This window comes from Morone saxatilis, unplaced genomic scaffold, assembly GCF_004916995.1.
Source record: "Morone saxatilis isolate NCDOM2014 unplaced genomic scaffold, NCSU_SB_2.0 Contig3, whole genome shotgun sequence".
Lineage (NCBI taxonomy): Eukaryota > Metazoa > Chordata > Actinopteri > Moronidae > Morone > Morone saxatilis.
The window spans coordinates 5,680,947-5,698,625 of NW_023339873.1; the positions used below are offsets into that span (position 1 = coordinate 5,680,947).

The 17,679-nt window shown below is 38.3% G+C and overlaps 3 protein-coding genes across 4 annotated transcripts in view; 1 reads left to right on the top strand and 2 right to left on the bottom strand.

Annotated features, from left to right (window-relative positions):
- Positions 1-1,750: 1,750 nt before the first annotated feature.
- Positions 1,751-5,351, bottom strand: tp53i3 (tumor protein p53 inducible protein 3). Its single transcript, XM_035674256.1, has 5 exons — positions 5,177-5,351; positions 4,801-5,068; positions 3,921-4,133; positions 2,446-2,642; positions 1,751-2,252 (listed from the first exon to the last, which is right to left on the bottom strand). Exons 1-5 carry the CDS (start codon positions 5,315-5,317, stop codon positions 2,049-2,051), a joined length of 1,023 nt encoding a protein of 340 aa, XP_035530149.1. The 5' UTR covers positions 5,318-5,351; the 3' UTR covers positions 1,751-2,048.
- Positions 5,352-9,054: 3,703 nt separating this feature from the next.
- On the bottom strand, positions 9,055-13,356 carry cenpo (centromere protein O). 2 transcript variants are annotated; one of them, XM_035674272.1, is made up of 6 exons: positions 13,177-13,356; positions 12,855-13,006; positions 12,058-12,220; positions 11,680-11,951; positions 10,740-10,899; positions 9,055-9,248 (listed from the first exon to the last, which is right to left on the bottom strand). In XM_035674272.1, exons 1-6 carry the CDS (start codon positions 13,196-13,198, stop codon positions 9,139-9,141), a joined length of 879 nt encoding a protein of 292 aa, XP_035530165.1. In that variant the 5' UTR covers positions 13,199-13,356; the 3' UTR covers positions 9,055-9,138. The 2 variants fall into 2 exon arrangements, with proteins under 2 accessions (XP_035530165.1, XP_035530164.1); XM_035674271.1 differs by lacking the exon at positions 13,177-13,356 and having other exon boundaries at positions 12,855-13,168.
- Positions 13,357-13,375: 19 nt separating this feature from the next.
- Positions 13,376-17,679, top strand: part of slc5a6b (solute carrier family 5 member 6) — a 10,994-nt gene continuing 6,690 nt past the window's right edge. The window contains exons 1-6 of the mRNA XM_035674270.1: positions 13,376-13,598; positions 15,272-15,737; positions 15,828-15,893; positions 16,693-16,744; positions 16,829-16,896; positions 17,180-17,334. Of these exons, the coding sequence (XP_035530163.1) occupies positions 15,390-15,737; positions 15,828-15,893; positions 16,693-16,744; positions 16,829-16,896; positions 17,180-17,334 (689 nt within the window). The 5' untranslated portion in view covers positions 13,376-13,598; positions 15,272-15,389. The remainder of the gene's footprint in view (positions 13,599-15,271; positions 15,738-15,827; positions 15,894-16,692; positions 16,745-16,828; positions 16,897-17,179; positions 17,335-17,679) is intronic.

A 17,679-nucleotide genomic window follows, 5' to 3' on the forward strand; every position in this document is an offset into this window, starting at 1 on the left:
CCCCAGTCACCTCTAAATTACAGTGAGTAGGTTGAATTAGATCAATTCACTAGCACACTAACCATGTTAATGTGAGCTTTCAAGGCAAGCACAATGTAAAGAAAATACATACTTTATTACATAACCCCGTAATAATTCAATGGGCTATTTCACTCCAACGTACCACAGACTACTAAACTTGAACAACCCATAAACCCTCCCATTCCTCCGTTGTGGGGCACCTACTAGAGGATGGGACTCATTATTTAGGTTATAAATTTACGGTGTTCAGGTTGACTGACGACTGTATCATCTGACCAGTGAGTAAAGGTCTGGCCTGGGAGGGCTTTCCCTGTGACCCATGCAATCACAACCCTCGCATGCATCCCTGTCCCTCAAGATACCTGCTTTTCTCTTAGCTTGTACCATCAATTTTGCTGTACATACACTGCGTGTACCTGCAAGTAAAGAGTTCAAAATTATCAACCCTGCAGTGACTCTCTTCCCAGTTGCAGTAGTAGCGCAGCTCACAACAGGCCATTTACTACTTCACACATTGGAGTAAATAAACACAGATAATGGGTGTTTTACTCAACGCAGCATAGTTGACAGAAATGTGTCCCAGATAAAGCAATGTTAGTGGAATGCACCTACGCACCCTTTCAGATGAAGACAAGGCATGATGGTAGCTTTCATTACGACCCCTTAACACACTTGCACATTTCCATGTCAGTTACTTTTGTGGTATCTTTAACCTCAAACTCCGTACCTCAAAAGACTAAGTTGTGGACAACATCTCGATTTTGTTCGGGCATTTGGACTCATGCTCGCCAGCAGTAATTACTCAGCTTCATTTCCAATTCTGTATAAGTATATCAATACCCACTAATAAATTAACATTTTGCAGACATCCAGGTGACCCAAACAATGCTCATGACCACTTTTCTTTTCAGAACCCAGCTTTATTGGCAAGATTCCGTGTAGCCACCTAAGATAATTCCTTTATGTCAATCCCCTACAGGAGAAATTCATTTTTGACACCAGCAGCAAATAGGTCCACCAAGCAGCGCAAAAAAACAGAAAACAAAGAATATCACAGTAAAAATATTGCTAATATTATTAATATTAGAAGATATAAAAACTATAAATTAAAGTATATACACTATGCATTGTTCAAGTAGGACATGGAGTGCAAATATGAGCAAAAATTAAACTTGACTAAAACTAAAAAACTAAAACTAAACTGTATAAGTGGAAATTAAGTAAAACTAATTATTAATAAGATACTTATCAGAATACTAATTAATAACAATAAATTGAAAAATACGATTTAAACTTATTATTATATATAATATTTAACATAATAATAAAAGTATTTTGTGTGTGCACTACTAAATGTACGTGTTTTTAATTACTTATTGCCAATACTCTTTTTTGGGGAATAACGGATTACATGTTTAACGTAAGTTACGTAATCAGGATACATAAAAAAGGTAACTGTACATTACACATTTTAAATACATCAATACAGTTGATTGTCATACTTTGATTAGCTTACTGAATAAATTTTTAAAAAGGGAATTCGTAATTGTATCAGTTTTAAATTATTATTATTATTATTAACAATTTTAAAATAACCCTCCAAACCCTGCTCATACTCATAATATTCTAATACAACTAGCAACACTACAGTATAAAAATACTCCATTACAAGTAAAAGGTAGAAAATGGTAAAACATAGAGTAAATGCACTAATGATCATCAAAACTCAAAGATTCAAGGGTTTTATTTGTTAATATGCTCATTCAATACTGTATGTGCAGTGAAATACAATGTGGCATTTTATTAAGGTTGTGCTTTAAGACTAATGTGCAATAAGGAGTAATAATTACAGTAAACATTTAGTAGTAGGTTAATAATCACCATTATAACAATACAGACGAAACAGCACTGTACAAAAATCATCTTTGGTGGTTTGGTGGATAAAACATATTTAAAATAATGATCAACAAACAAATAACACTGTGTTGTGAGATTAATCAAATTCAGAGTGATTACATCTGTTAATATTACTGCAGCTGAGTTTCCTCTCTCTGTGGAATCACATTAACCACAATCTTCCCTGTGTTCTTGTTGGCCTCCATGTGCCTGTGAGCTTCTGCGATGTCCTCCAGGTTGAACGTGCTGTCAATCACTGGCCTCAGGGAGGATGTCTGGTCTGAGAAACACGGTAACACTCTGTGTGAGAAAGCTTTTACCAGCTCTGATTTGTACTGTGAAGAGAAAAAAGAAATGCAAAGCCAGAATCAGGCTCAGCCACAGACATGCAAATATTCACTCATTTTAATGAACCAGAAAGGCAGCACTGTTAGATCTTCACTCGACATGACTCAGCACGTTCACATGCAGAGATGAAGAAAAAAACGCAAGCTGGTGTGTCATTTCAGTTTGGTCTGAATTTCTCACCTGAAGGCTGCGAGAGCGGAGGAGGCTGCTGAGCAAGTGGCCGCGCTTGGAGAGCAGTTTGCCCAGCAGATCTCCCTCTACCGCCCGGCCTCCCATGGTGCCGTACAGCACCCACCGGCCGTCGGTGGCCAAAGAGCTCACATTTTGCTCCCAGTTACACCCACCAATGCAGTCAAGGATGATGTTTGCTCCCTTGCCTGTGAAATTAAAATGTATTGAAGTTATTTAACTGAATTGTGCAGGACTTGTTTTTACTTGCCACTGTGACTGAAGGGTTTCCTCATAGTGGGAATCATTTTAAAAGAAGTACAGTCTGGACCTGCCCTATATGAAACGTGTCCTTAGATTACTTCTGTTATGACTTGTATGTAATTAATCTGCATTTTCATCATTTTTTATGGATTAATTAAAATATAATGATGATTTCTATATACTGTCAAAAAATCCCATTACCAACAATGAAATAAAAAGCCTAATATATCTGATTCCTCTGTGCCAAAATTATTAAAAAGTGTGCAGGATTTAGTTGCATCTAGTGGAGAAATTGTACTTGTAATTGCCACCAACTGAATACAGCTCACCCTTTCAAGTGTGTAGTAGAAACTATGGTGGCTGTGAAACCCACAAAATACCTGAAAGGCCCTACAGCCAGTGTTTGGTTTGTCTATTCTGGGCTACTGTAGAAACATGTCGGACTCTGAGAAACTGCTCCCTCTGTAGATAACAATCTCAGGTGACAAAAACAAAACAAGTTCTATATTCAGGTGATTATACACAAATGAAAACATACCTGATAAAAACAAAACCTCTTTCCTGCTATAAATACTAGTGGACACTTGTAAATTCCAGCAATAAAATATAAAGTAATTTTAAGTTTAAACATTTTGATGAACTAATGGTTTTTATTTTGCCAGATTTTAGATTTTACATCCACTCCCCAACATACAGACAATATACTGACTATCCCCAATAGTCCCCAATAAAAGTATTTACTCCTGTTTGAGTATTTTGATAAAAAACCTGCTGTTTTATAAAATAAGTTAGCCTTTATTAAAAAGATTAAACTATATATTTGTGACGGACAGGATCAGGTCTGAAAGTATTGATAGTTGGACTAACACATTATTGGTTTTAGTCTTTTCATGGGATTTACTGACAGTAAGAACAATATAGAAGAACCATTTCAAGTTTAAACCTGTAGCCAGATCTTTTATAACTTTCTATTCCAACTTACCAAAAAAGTGTTTTACATCTTCATTAACAAAAGTTTTTAACAAGGAGAAGAAATATGTAGTTAATATGAGCAGTGATTGCTTCTACGGCTGCAAAGAGGAAGAAAATCCAATCAAAAGTCCATATAACTGTGACATATTGTCTGATGGATCGCTGTAATACAAACAATGCAGTTAGAGTAATGACCGATTAGCCCCGTCCCCTGCGGCACAGTGAACTCTCTACACATCTACACACTTCACCTCCTGTAAAGTCATGAACTCCTTGCGCGAAGCTCTCCTCTCTGTAGTTAAACCCAGCTGCTGCTCCCAGGCTCTCAGCAATCTTCAGTTTTTCGGGGCTCCCCGCAGTAACGATGGGCACGGCACCAAACAGACGAACCAGCTGAACAGCAGCTGTTCCGACTCCGCTGGCTCCAGCATGAGCCAGCACCACTTCACCCTCCTTCACCTGAGCTGTGGCAGAGAGGACAGATGGCAACAAGATGCAAGTGCAGAATTTAATATCGTACCCCTTGTTAATTATAGAAAGAGGGAATCATACTGAACCACATTCACATTTATCAATATTTCTGCCTTAGTTTTAACTTGTTTAGAGCCTCACATGAGCAGAATTATTCCTTGTTTCTTTAATTTTCAGGGAATATCAACTTACAACTTTAATTATTATGGTGCTAGAATACATGTAGGAGCCATGTATTGATTTGTGTTGTGTTGGCCTCAGGAATCTGTGCGCAGATTGTGTGGCTGTACATTTTTTTTATTGTTTTTGTGCTACTTATTGGAAGAGATCAACAGACTCTGGAGGACACATATAAATAAAGGTCCTAATTTGCAAAGTACTGGTAAAGACTGAACATTGTCTGTCCGCATATACGTTACAAACAATTACCTCTAAGTCTTTGTAGCCATTACCCAAAAAATATATATAAAAAATAAGTGCTACATGCATAAAATAATAAAAAATAATACCAATAAGATAAAAGAAAGAGTAGAAATGAGTACTAAGAGGAACACAAACAGTTAAAGGGCATTTAAATAAAATGTTCTGTGTTATTTCCAATGATAATTCCCTGCAGAAAGATGAATATTCTCTAATAAATAACAAACACGGTTGCTGTACCTACGAAAACCAGCAGCTGAAAGGCAGTGAGCCAGGCCTCTGGGATCGCAGCGGCCTGGCAGAGTGTGAGATTAGGGGGAACGGGCATGAGGAGCTCCTCAGGCACAGCAACATATTCTGCATATCCTCCTCCACAGAGCAAGGCCATGACCCTGTCATCGGGCTTCCAGCTTGTTTTCACCCCTGGGCCCAGAGTATCCACAGTACCAGCCACCTCCAGGCCTATGATATCACTCTCACCAGGGGGAGGTGGGTACAGTCCTCGCCTCTAAACAGAAAAATAATACACACAAGAATTGCAATATATGAGCCGAGTTTTCAAAATCAGGACCACTTGGAGATTGTAGCTTCTGCTTTGTATTGTATTGTAGTTCACCTGCAGTAAGTCGGCCCTGTTGAGAGCAGTTGCGTGAACTTTAATTAGGATTTCCCCGTCTTTAGGCTGAGGTCTCGGGACAGTTTGCAGCAGTAAATTCTCAGGTCCTCCTGGTACGTCGACACACACTGCCCGCATCATCTTGGCAAAGCTAGAGTAGCACTTGTTCCAGGCCCATAAAATAAAGATTTTAAATTCAAGATTTAGTCATGAAACAAAATTCCTTTCTTGCTAACCTGAAGCTGGTTGATAAATGAAACAATTTAACCTATAGCTGCTTTATACTTCTGCTGTTTTAAATACTCACTGACTTGTGGGTGTTTCCCAGTAAAAATGTTGCAGTGCGCAGGATGTGATGCATTTGATAGTCTCAGCAGTGACAACTGTGATTAAAGAACAAAAGTTTTTAAAAAAACATACGTATATCTTTGTACAGTGTTTATTCTTTATGATTCATTTCTACTGTAAATATGATCATTTCTATGCTTCTACACATCTGTCAATAGACCACACACAATATAAAAAATACAAACATGCTTTAGTTCACTTTTCTTTGTCTTAACAACACAAAAATGATCCTGTCTGGTGTTCTTGCACTATGTAACTTTTGGCTTCGGGACGGGACAAGTTCATAATGCTTTAACTGCAGACAGGCAGCGAGACGGCCCCTGAATGAGTAATATTAGCTGGTTTGCTGTGTCTTGTGTTGTTGCACTTGCTTAACGTGTTTGGAGAGTTGTCAACTCGTTAGTTTTTCATCATAAGTAATGTAATCATAAGAAATGCACGTGCACAGCCGTCCATGTTCAACATTGGGATTGCAACTGCCAAATTGCTACAAATACCAAATCTTACATATTTTTTATTATTATTTATTTGCACATGAGCATACAAAGAGGTTTGAAGCCAAAAAATGCTTATGAAGATACCTCCCCCTTCACAAATATAATCATACTTTAAAAACAGATAAAAACAATGATTGTGTAATACAACATTCAAGCAGCTGTAATTCAATATTGATAGAAATGTACAATTATTTTACCAGATTAAATACATAACATTGAGGTGTTATGAATCTTTGTTAATTAGAGACTTTTTCAGATGTTTTTTGAATAAAAATGAATAAAGATAAAGTAGATACTGATGGTATTGATGGGAGTAAGTTGTTCCAAAGAGATGGTCCTCTGTATTTCAATGAATATTGATTAATATATATATATATATATTCAATATATATTATCTGAAAATACAGAAGATGAAAGTCCTTAAGAGTGTCTTGTATAATATGAGTTATCTTACATAACGTTGCTTTAAATACAGCCAGAAATGTACTTTTACGACCATCATTATTTCAGAATTTGGGGGAATCAACCTTTAGAGCATCAACATAAAAAAAATAACCTATGGAGACGTATTATGGGCCAGTTGGCTTCCCATACCGGTGCAGAAACATGTAGCCAGCCCTGGAAACTTAACTGTGTCTTAACGTCGAAACTATTAAGGAGAAGCAGCAGAAGAAACAATGGGAAGAAGACAGCAGAGGTTAAAGTAAAAAGGGAGAAGAGGAACTTGTAATAGTACATAAAGTCAGTACTGAGATGAATGAGGGTCAGTGAAGTTCCACGATTACGTTACGCAACGCGCCTGCGCAGTATTGACAAAGGGTTCAAAACTTTAAAAAAAACTTTAATTAAAGTGTCTAAATTGAGACTACAGATCGATGACAGGTACGATTAGGAGAAATCAAAGCGCCATTTCACCGTGTAGTATTACGATATCTGCTAGTGTGACAGTGAATCACTCTGTTGTCTGTAAATTATTGTTAAAAGCATTAGAAATATGAACTTACCAGCCGGCGATGTCAACAGTTCATCACCTTTAAGGAGACTATTTGAGTTTTTGGGAAGTTCAGTTGAGCCATCATGCAGACTGGAGATCAGTTTGGCGCGGGAGGGATCAAACCACCACAGGGGCAGGCTCTCTTGCACAAGACAGGGCATTTTATTAAAGGTATACTGCACATCATTTCAATAAATAACATTATATGGCATCATATTGGCATCATCAGGGCGACTGAGGACTCAAAAATATGATTAAATGTTTCTTTTTCTGGCAGGTATATAAATGAAAGTAAAATAAAGGAATTTATCTTGCAAATAAGGTTTTAAATTATGTTCTTATGCAATCCTTCCCTTCCATTTAAAGTCACCAAATAGTACAAAATGGCCATTACAAGTTCCTACAGTCCCTGTCAGTGTCTTCAAATGCCTCGTTTGGTCAAACCAGCAGTTCAAAACCCAAAGACAATCAGTTTACTATCACAGAAGACTGAGAAAAACAGGAAATATTCACATTTAAGAAGCTGGAACAAAAACATTTTGGCCATTTTTCTTAAACATCATCAAGATCTGTGCAGATTTTCTGTCCAACAACTGATCGTTTAATCATTTCAGCAGAGAATAAACAGTGTGTGTGGACCATTATGCAGGGAGATCAATAACAGTAAATATAACTGAATAGTAAAATAAATAAAAAAAACATAAATATTAGAAATGTGCACATTTGATGCCTGATACATGTTTAAAACACTAGTTCCTTTTAAGATATTCTGATAAGACTCTCCATAGTGTTTGCTTCTGAAGTGATTTACCATTAAAGTAAAGACATGACCACACCGGCTGTATAAAATCATATATCTTTATATTTTAGAAGTAATCTTATTATAATAAACTATAATATAAAAAACTTAAAATATAACTTATAGATCCCAAACAGTGAAAGATCATGTGAGAATGTAGTAGCATTATCCACTTAAGCACTAAAGCTGCATACAATTAAAAGTATTTTGCACAAGGTGAGTCATTGTTATCTACTGATTGTATAATCTGCAAGAAAGCCCTGTGACTGCCCTGCTAAGGCATTTTGAAACTGAATCTCTAGGGAATGTGACAGTACACAATGACCAACAACCCCATCCACTTTACTTCAAATATAATAGGCTATTGTATTACACTGAGACAGCCATAGCAGCAAACACACCTGTAAGACACAGCTCTCTGGAGGACGTGGCACGCACATCAGGTATGAAAATGACATCCTTTGATTTCATTAAATTTAAAAAGTGACTGAATAAAGGGACAGGAATTGACTGAAAAACGCACATTTCTCCCTCTAGCCTTTGTATACAATGGATCAAAGCCTCAGAAGACCTGAAGCGCTGCAGAGAGACCTGAAGGTGTTGAACCAGAAGGAGGAGAGGGATCTCCAGCAGAAACTAAACATGTTGGACAAACAGCAAAAGTACACTCGCAAGATGCTTCAACAACGAAGAGACTCGCTGGTAAACGAACAGAGAAGAGTAGTGATGGTCAAAGTCTGTGAGCCTAAAGCTACAGTCAACATCGCCATGAAAGAAATCGGAGAACACAATAATGCAGAGACACCCTTCAGTAGAGGTATTCAAACATCTGATGGCAGAAGATTAAATTCCAGCCAGTCCCAGTATCACGACAAGGGATCTGAACTGGTGGAGCAGAGTCGGTCGATATCGGCACCACCAACGTCACTCACCAGTTCAGTGAGACACAGAGGAAACATCCAGAGCAGCCTGTCGCTCATGCAGATGAAAAACATCGCCACTATAGACTCAATATCAGCCAAAGAGCTGGCCAGGCAGCAGCGGAGAGACCGAGAGGAAATGGAGAGGCTGAGACAGTTTCAGAGGGACACTTTACACAAGAGGGTGGCCTCATTTATAGAGAAGCTCAAGGACAAAACCCAACATGAAATACAAGTGGAACCGCCATAGAGGAACTCAGAAAAAATCCCTTTCTACTCATAATTTAATACCTCATTTGTAAGAAGAAGAAACGTTTAACTGACAGTGTTTTTTATTATAAACAATGACAATGTACATATTATATCTTTAAAAATGTAGAAAAGTTTCATTATTTCTGAATAAATTACACAATATTCCCCATCTTCCTCATGATTATCAAAGCTTTGTGCACAGGAGTCTCCATGAGGAGGCTGCAGTTTTTCTTCCACTCTGGGGAATCAGGAAGCTCTTTCTCTGCAAAAGAAAAAAAAAAAAAAGTGAATATTACAAGGAAGTTTCTTATAGCGCTATTACCATATTTGTTAGAAGGAAGTATTCAACATTTGAATATGTAAAGTTTGAGATTTACTGTTTATACCTGACGTTGTATTTGAAGAATACCTTCCCTGTCTGGCTCGATGCAACAATTTATCATTTTATTATTGTGAACTAACTTATTGAACAAATTAAGTTATTTAATTCATCCTCTTACCTTCCTAAATGCTAATGTGTGATGCAGTGATTATTTACATCATTGTATGAATCTATACATTTTCAATATATTAATTAATAGAGACGTATTTCACGGCATCTTTTTAGGTAAACAGTAGGTAAACAGGTGCAACCAGTGACCAAACAGACTCAGTGTGCTGTTATTGTGCATGTTGGCTCGCTGGAAAGGCTCTGCTACACTAAATGAAACAGAGCCTTAATTTGTGTAATTGGTAACACCTGTGTTTACGCTACTATTTAATGTCAATTGCTGTTAAAAAGGTCAAATGTTTAGTATATCACAAGTCAGCTGACAACAATACAATGTTCTTGCACACCAGATCAGAGAAACTCAAAAAGTCTTGCACACTGTTGATCGTGTGAACTTTATTGACATTTCACTCCTCAGACCTTCCTTGTACTTATTTTAATATAAATAAAGCGATGGACCAGTGTATGGGATTTCTAACTTCTTTCATTTTCTTTTAAATTGTCCAGAAAAAAATGCACATCACAATTTCCCAGAGCCTGAAGCAAACAGTAAGAGACCTGCAGCTCTTTAGCCCCTCTCCTGTAGTTATTTCTAACATTTGAATTTATCATTGTTGTAGGCCTAAAGCGATTCTTACATTCACAATTGTTAAACATATTACATACCAAATAAAAAATGTTGAACATTTTGTTAACTAAAATTTGGTCATACGTCACATCCTGACCTGGCGCCTTTTCCTCTATATTTTGCTGACTATCAGTAGCAATATTTACTAGTCTTGAGACAAAGTCTCAGACAATTTAATGAATGTGAGGACAGATTTGTTGCTAATTTATTAGTACGCTCGCTCTGAAATTATTATTATTATATTATAAACTGATTTTTTTCTTTTCTTTGGATAATAAAGGTGGTGACTCCTGGCCTAATATGACATCCTTAGGTTGCTTATTTTATTGAACCAACAGTCAAAAACCAAAATATATTTAATGTACAACCATTTAACGAGGAGAAAAAACAAAAAAAACTCACATTTGAGCGGCTGGAACCAGATAATATATTAAAATATACATTTGGTATTTTTGCTTGACAAACTGCTAAAATGCTTAATCAGTTACAGAAATTGTTGCTGCTTAATTTTCTGACAGTGGACTAATAATCAGTGCTTGTTTACATTGTTCTACCCTCCATCATTGTGTCTTCAGTTACCAGCTACAGTATCTGTTTAAGTTGAGAAACTTCTGCAGTATAAAAATAAATCCTACCTTCAGATTCAAAGTGGACTCGTGTGGGGAGACATCTGGTGTGGTCGGTGTAGTCCAGCGTGCAGAGAACGGCCGTCTTCTCTCCCGGCACAGTGAACACCATCACCAGTATTGAACACAAAACGTTGCTCTCCATCACTTCCACAGATTTATGGAGTTCCTATAAACAAGCAGGAGGAGACAGTGCTACTAATGGGAAGTGGGGAAGTAAATGGGAAGCAAACTGGATTGGGACGAGCTACACAACACTGACCTTTAACATTCAGTTATTTTCCCACAGACAGACAGACACTCAGCTTATTGTTTTAGTTTAGTAGATACGCTGTTGTAGCTGTAATAGCAGGAGAGTTGTGAGTATCGCTGTCTGGAGCTGGGCAGCAGCAACTTTAGAGACAGTTTGCTAACACACATCAAAGCTAACATTATTTATTTTACTCGCTGTGTCGTTTTATTCAATATATCCTGTTTTGGTATATTTTTACTTAAAAACCTGCTTAAGCAATCGTTTATTAAAGTGGTTGCCAGTTAATAGTTTGGATTGATTGATCAATTTATTGTCCTACCTATAATGTAATGTTATTTTTACTGTACCTTTCAGATTTGATAATAAAGAATACCTTGTAACAGTTATATTGTATCTCCTGCAACTGTCCATTATGTGTCAGAACCTTTCAATAAACAAATGTGAGGGATCTTGGCCAAGAAATACTGATATCTGGACCAGAGTGTAGGATTGTGTCACATCTAACGGTGAGATTGAAACCAACTGAAACTTTACTGTTAAAATAAAACATTAAAAAGGTTTAATAAAATGTTGGCCCGGTCAGAAACCCACCTCAGTCTGAGTTATATTTGTGGGTGGCATCACAGCAGCTACTTCCAAAACTACTAATTTATTACATTATTTAACACAGACACACAAAAACAAAAAGTCTGGCACCTTCACAAGCTTCAGCTGCTGCTTGCGACCGGCGAAGGCGTTGAGATGTTGGCTGAGCGTGGCCAGAAAACTCCTTATGTCTGTCTGCATGTTGCTCTGTTCAACCAGGCTGCTCAAGGGAATGAACGGGGGGACGTTGTGACGACTGATCCTCAGCGTTGGCTTCATGTCTATCTCCAGGTTGTAGGTGTCTAAGAAGACGCCATCGTAGGCCGTCGCCAGAGACACGCACACTCCTTTACCTTGACGAGTCTTGACGACATCGTACCCACCTGGTGACACCAGCGAATACAACAGAGAGAAATACAGTTTAGAATTGAATTAATGAAACTAACCCATCATACTGTGAAGATAATAAAAACAACTGGCAGTGATTACCAATGATGTGATGAGCATGCAGAAGGTCTTTCAGTTGCGTGTGTCTGGCCATCAGCCGCAGCAGTTGTGAGTTCTCAGAGTCTTCATCCATTTCCTCCTCCTCCTCCTCTTCTCCTTCACGTGTACTCTGTTTGTCCATAGACGCCCTCAGTTTCTGGAGATTCTGTGGCAGGACGGTGTAACCAGCACCAACAAATCAACCAGAAAGAAAACCCATTTAGTGATACGCAGCTGCCTCGACACTCCTGAAACAATTAACTTGCTGCTTTAACAGCCTCCACTCTTCTTTTTGCAGTATCTCTAAAAACCTGGTTGCAAGAATTTGGAGGGGTGCTGGTATTTGGGGTTAAAAACAGGCTCTCAGTTGGCGTGTTGCAGTTCATCCTTACCAAAAATAGCCAAAAGTACATGGACAGGGATGTCCACAATCATACAGTCGATCTGTATTATCAGTTCAAAAGTATAAAGTATCTCCAGCACATTGGAAAGTAGCACACATGAGCATGTGGGAAGGTAAGAGGATGAATTAAAAAGTTAATTTGTTAAATGAATTAGATAATAAACTGATATAGGATGATATGCTTAGTGTGGGAATGATCATTTTTGCATCCCACGTTTAATTTTCACAGAAAAAAAACAACATTAAAATCATAATTATGCAAAAATATGTTGTGTTCTGTGTCTGTAATGTATGTTATATGTCTCACCTCCTGTCAGCCACAGATATTACAGATATTACAGTAAACAGTGTGAACTCATTAGACTCCAACCGTGCTCTCACCACCAGCTCTCCCCACCTTGTGTGTCTCAATCTCCGCCTTCAGCTGATCTCTCTGCAGCCTCAGCGCCTCCACTTTAGCCTTCAGCGCCTCCACACGACTCCGCTGCTGAGGCTGACTCTTCTTGCTTCTCGCCTGAACTTCCAGCCGACTCAGGTGACTCAAAACACCTGGCGAAAGACGAAAAATGCTCCCCATATGAACGCTCACACGAACCACACCACGTTTGCCCCAGCTACCATCAGCTAAAACCCCTACCACCACAACAACAACAACAACAACCCTACTCTACAAGCTGCACTTAACGTTAGCAGGGGGGGGTTAATATCGCCGCAGTTACCTGTCGCAGACGTCCCCTCCATGTTTCCGCAAGTAGTTTTCTTTATTTAAGTGTTAAATATCGTAAGTTAGCAGCACAGACGGAAATATTCGCTTCAAGTTTTCGGGTGGTTTGATTTTGGCGGCTGCCGCGTCATCGCTCGTAGCTCCGCCCACTGCCCCAACCCCGGAAGAGAATTCAAAAACAATTCGTGCTCACATGGACGGGCGAGAGATTTGCCAGCTGGTGGGGTTGATTTAATGCCTTCTGAACGCGATACACACAGACAGAGTTCACGGTCTGGATAGCGCACACATTGTGTTATATGCAGTCCGTGTTTTTGAGCCATAAAGTGCCACAAAACGAGTTGTTTTTGAATGTGTCAGTGAACAGCATGGTGCCACTGACTGTCAGCCTCATATCAACAGTGCAGGCGTGTAAAGGTGAGTCTGCCTCAGGTTGCTTTGTATCTTTCTGTCTACACCACATAATCAGACATAGTTTTACAGGTATTGTTGTTTCTTCTGTTTGTGTTTCCTCATATTCGGTCCAGTTGAGCAGCTGTTAAGAGATTTGAGGGTCACTTGGTGGTGCAGGAGCTGCCTTTTTCCTACACAGCCCACATCTGAATCAGCAGAGGAACAGCACCAGTAGTTATTTATAGCTAATAAATCTAAAGTTACAGCAGCAAGGGTTGTCAAGTGGAGTAAAAGTCACTTTAACGTCTCTGCAATAGTTGTAGTTAGTTTTCTAGAGACCTTATTGTGCGTTGTGCTGTATCCTGTGGTTATAGTTATGGTCCTATGGTTTTAATTAGTCAATTAACCGATTAGTCGAGTGACTGAGCAACTATTGCGATAATTGATTTATTGTTTGTGGTTTTTCAAGTAGAAATGCCAAAAATTCTGAGGATTTGCTGGTTTTTCTCTGTTTTATAACACTGTAATCTGAGCATATTGGGGGTTTAGGCTGTTGATTAGACAAAACAAGACATTTGAAGGGCTCTTGAGAAAAAAGAATCAGTCATATTCATAGTCATAGTCAGTGGTAAAAGTTATTGTTAGTTGCAGCCTTAATTTAATCATTAATATGAATAGGGCTGCAACTACCAATTATTTTCTTAATTAACTGTTCTGTCTTTTTCCAAATGAGAAAACCCCAAAGATACTCATTTATATATATATATATATATATATATATATATATATATCATAATATATTTATATATTATAATAATAAAGATATTCAGTTTCTTAATATCATAATAATAATATATTAATAAATATAAGAAAAACAGCAAATCCTCACATTTGAGAAGCTGGAACCAGCAAATGTTTCACATTCTTGCTTGAGAAATGACTCAAAACTCAAATTATGCTATCAAACATGAATCAATTGTTGAATTAACTACAAATTTTAGCTCTAATTATTTGTGTCTTTGTGGATTTTTAATTTATTTTAAAATATAAATAAAAAAAATATTTAATTTTTAAATTAGACATTTGTATATTGGCAAAAATTAAAAATATTTTTTTTCTGTCTCTGACTTGGCTCTCTGTTTTAGTGAAAACTTTTCAGATCCAGGCCCATTTGTTGCTTTTGACCTTCAAAATCCTCAGAGATTGGTTGCTGCTTTTGTGTTGCAGTACTATCAAAGGCAGCAGGTGGCAGAGTAGGAGGGCGCCTCCCCTTTGAGCCAAACCAGTAGAGTCAGTATTTTTGGATCAGCCCAACCAGGGGAAAGTTGACACAGAGGTTGTTTGACCTTGGTTTCTTTCAACAGACTGAACATTATCTCACGTAATAATGCTTTTCTGCTGCAAACGGCTCAGTTGAAGCAGAGGGAACAGTTATCTCAGCTTCTGTCTTATCTCTTTGGGAATGAATCCTTGGGAAGGAAGGGACAGAAATATGTAAAAACAGCTCAGGGGAACCCAGGGCACGAGGAGGAGGAGTACATGGGTCGTGTAGGGTCAGGCAAAATGATTTGTTTATGATAAAAGGGGGTCACAACAGGTAACAACTATGGCTGATTGTGGGTGAACGTCAGAAATGTGTATTCTCTTTCTCTCTCACTCTCACACACATATATTTAATCAGTGTTTTCAATTCCAAGGCTGCCGGACTCTCCTGACTGATGGGTGTGGACAAAGACTTTTCCCATCCGTCTGAATGTATGCCTACAGGAGAACCAAACTTTCTCCAATTGCAGCCGAGACTTAAAGACAATCAAGATGGACCCAACCGACCAGAAGCACTTCACGGTTGTAGACTATGTGATATTTGCGGTCCTGCTCGCCGCCTCTATGGGCATCGGGCTGTACCATGCGCTATCAGGCGGGCGTCAGCGCACGACCCAGGAGTTCCTGATGGCAGACAGGAGCATGAGCTGTCTTCCAGTTTCGCTCTCACTCATCGCCTCATTCCAGTCCGCTGTGGCGATTATAGGCGTACCGGCAGAAATCTACACTCACGGCACTCAGTACTGGTTCATTGGCTGTGCTTACGTTCTGGGCCTTTTCATTCCTGCTCATGTTTTCATTCCGGTGTTGTACAGACTGCGGCTCTCCAGTGCTTACCAGGTACAGCTGAACTGGATTTAAAATGAGTTTATATTCATTGTGTTTATCCTTCATGTTCTTCACAGTTCTCATGTTGCTTTGTTTTAACAGTATCTTGAACTGCGCTTCAGCAAAGCAGTGCGCATCTGTGGGACTTTGACCTTCATCTTTCAGACGGTGGGTGCAACGCTTCACATAATAAAGAAGGGAGGCAGCAATCCAACTTTTTCTCTACCAATAACAATTCCAATACCTCAACTCAGGGATACAGACTACCAATCTGATACCAGCATTCTCTTATTTAAAATCTGTATTCCTCACTGTGTGGAACTAATTAGGATCTTTGTAAAAAGAGTAGCTCGGACTCCTTAATAAATTATTTACAGAGACCCAACAGTTCCCACCATGAGCAAGCACTTGGCGACAGCGGCAAGGAAAAACTTCCTTTTAAGAGGCAGAAACCTCGAGCAGACCCCGACTCTATGTGGGTGGTCGTCTGCCTCGACCAGCTGGGGTTAGAGAGAGAGGGGAACAGAGGGGTAAAGAGAGAGCAAAACACACCTATTGTAAATTAAGAGACTAAGTACAATCACTTTGCGCCCGGATTATGGGCTGTTTATCGTTTGTTGATCGGCACAAAAACCAAAAATAACACATTGTGGTTTTACTGTGAAATGTGTGCCAGATTTCTGTGGAGGAACAGTCATATTTGGAAACAGCCACGGCTAGCTGCTGTTCGCTCATGTTGTCCAGGTACACTGTACAGATATGAGATTAGTGTCACATGACAGTAAAGCCTTTGAATCCTCAACCAATCTTCACATCTGACTCCAATTCAGTGGATAAGATTGGTGCATCCTTATAAAAAAGCCTGAAAATTACAACAGATGGATCCATGTATTGTTTTATTTTCTATATATTTTATGCAGCTTTTATGAAGTGGGTCGTCTCTGATTTGTCTTTTACTTTTCTGCAGGTTATCTATATGGGAGTTTGTGTGTATACTCCTGCCTTTGCACTAAATGCAGGTACGAAACTTAATTTGCTTTACTACTGTGTAGTTTTAAATAGACGAGATATGTGGTTCAATGTGTAACTGTGCTTTCTTTCAGTTACTGGATTTGAATTATGGGGAGCAGTGCTGGCTACTGGACTCGTGTGCACATTGTACACAACAATTGTGAGTCATTGCAGTCATTTTCATACAACTTAACTTAAAATTTGAATGTTGTTTTGGTTTTTTTTGATTTCCAACTCACTCTTTTTTTAATGAAATCAAATTACACTTTGCTTAGTCAAAAATGAAATACAGTATATTGAACTGTAGCATTTTGAATATGGCACATATCTAGTATTTGAATAAATTATTAATAAATAAATAAAGACGAAATTAATAATTAAAGAAAATATTTGTGTGTGTGTCTGTATTAGTAATTCCCTTGTGTCTTGTCTGTTCCTGACAGGGAGGTTTGAAGGCTGTGATCTGGACAGACGTCTTTCAGACTCTTGTGATGTTTGCGGGGCAGCTGGCTGTCATCGTGGTGGGAGTGCAGCAGACTGGAGGAGTGTCTGAAGTCTGGAGGAAAGTCTGGGAAGGAAACCGCATCTCTGCTCTCGAGTGAGTCCGCACTATAGTGTAGTTGTTAGAGAATAACCAGCAGCAGGAAGGGATGGGGAAATCTGTACACAATAACGTCACGATTTATTCATGTCAATATTTATTATTGACCATTTTGTGTCAGAGCAATGAAAAGTTATGCACATTTGAGTCCACATTGACTGCTTCTGTGCTGACTGTAAAGAGGATTTTGAAAACTAAACTAAAGTATTAGAAATGCTTGTGAAGTTCAACATCATACAGTGAAAATAAATTGAGAATTATTTATTTTTATTTATTTTATTTATTTTATTTATTTTACTTATTTTATTCTATTTTATTTCTATTTTATTTTATTTATTTTAT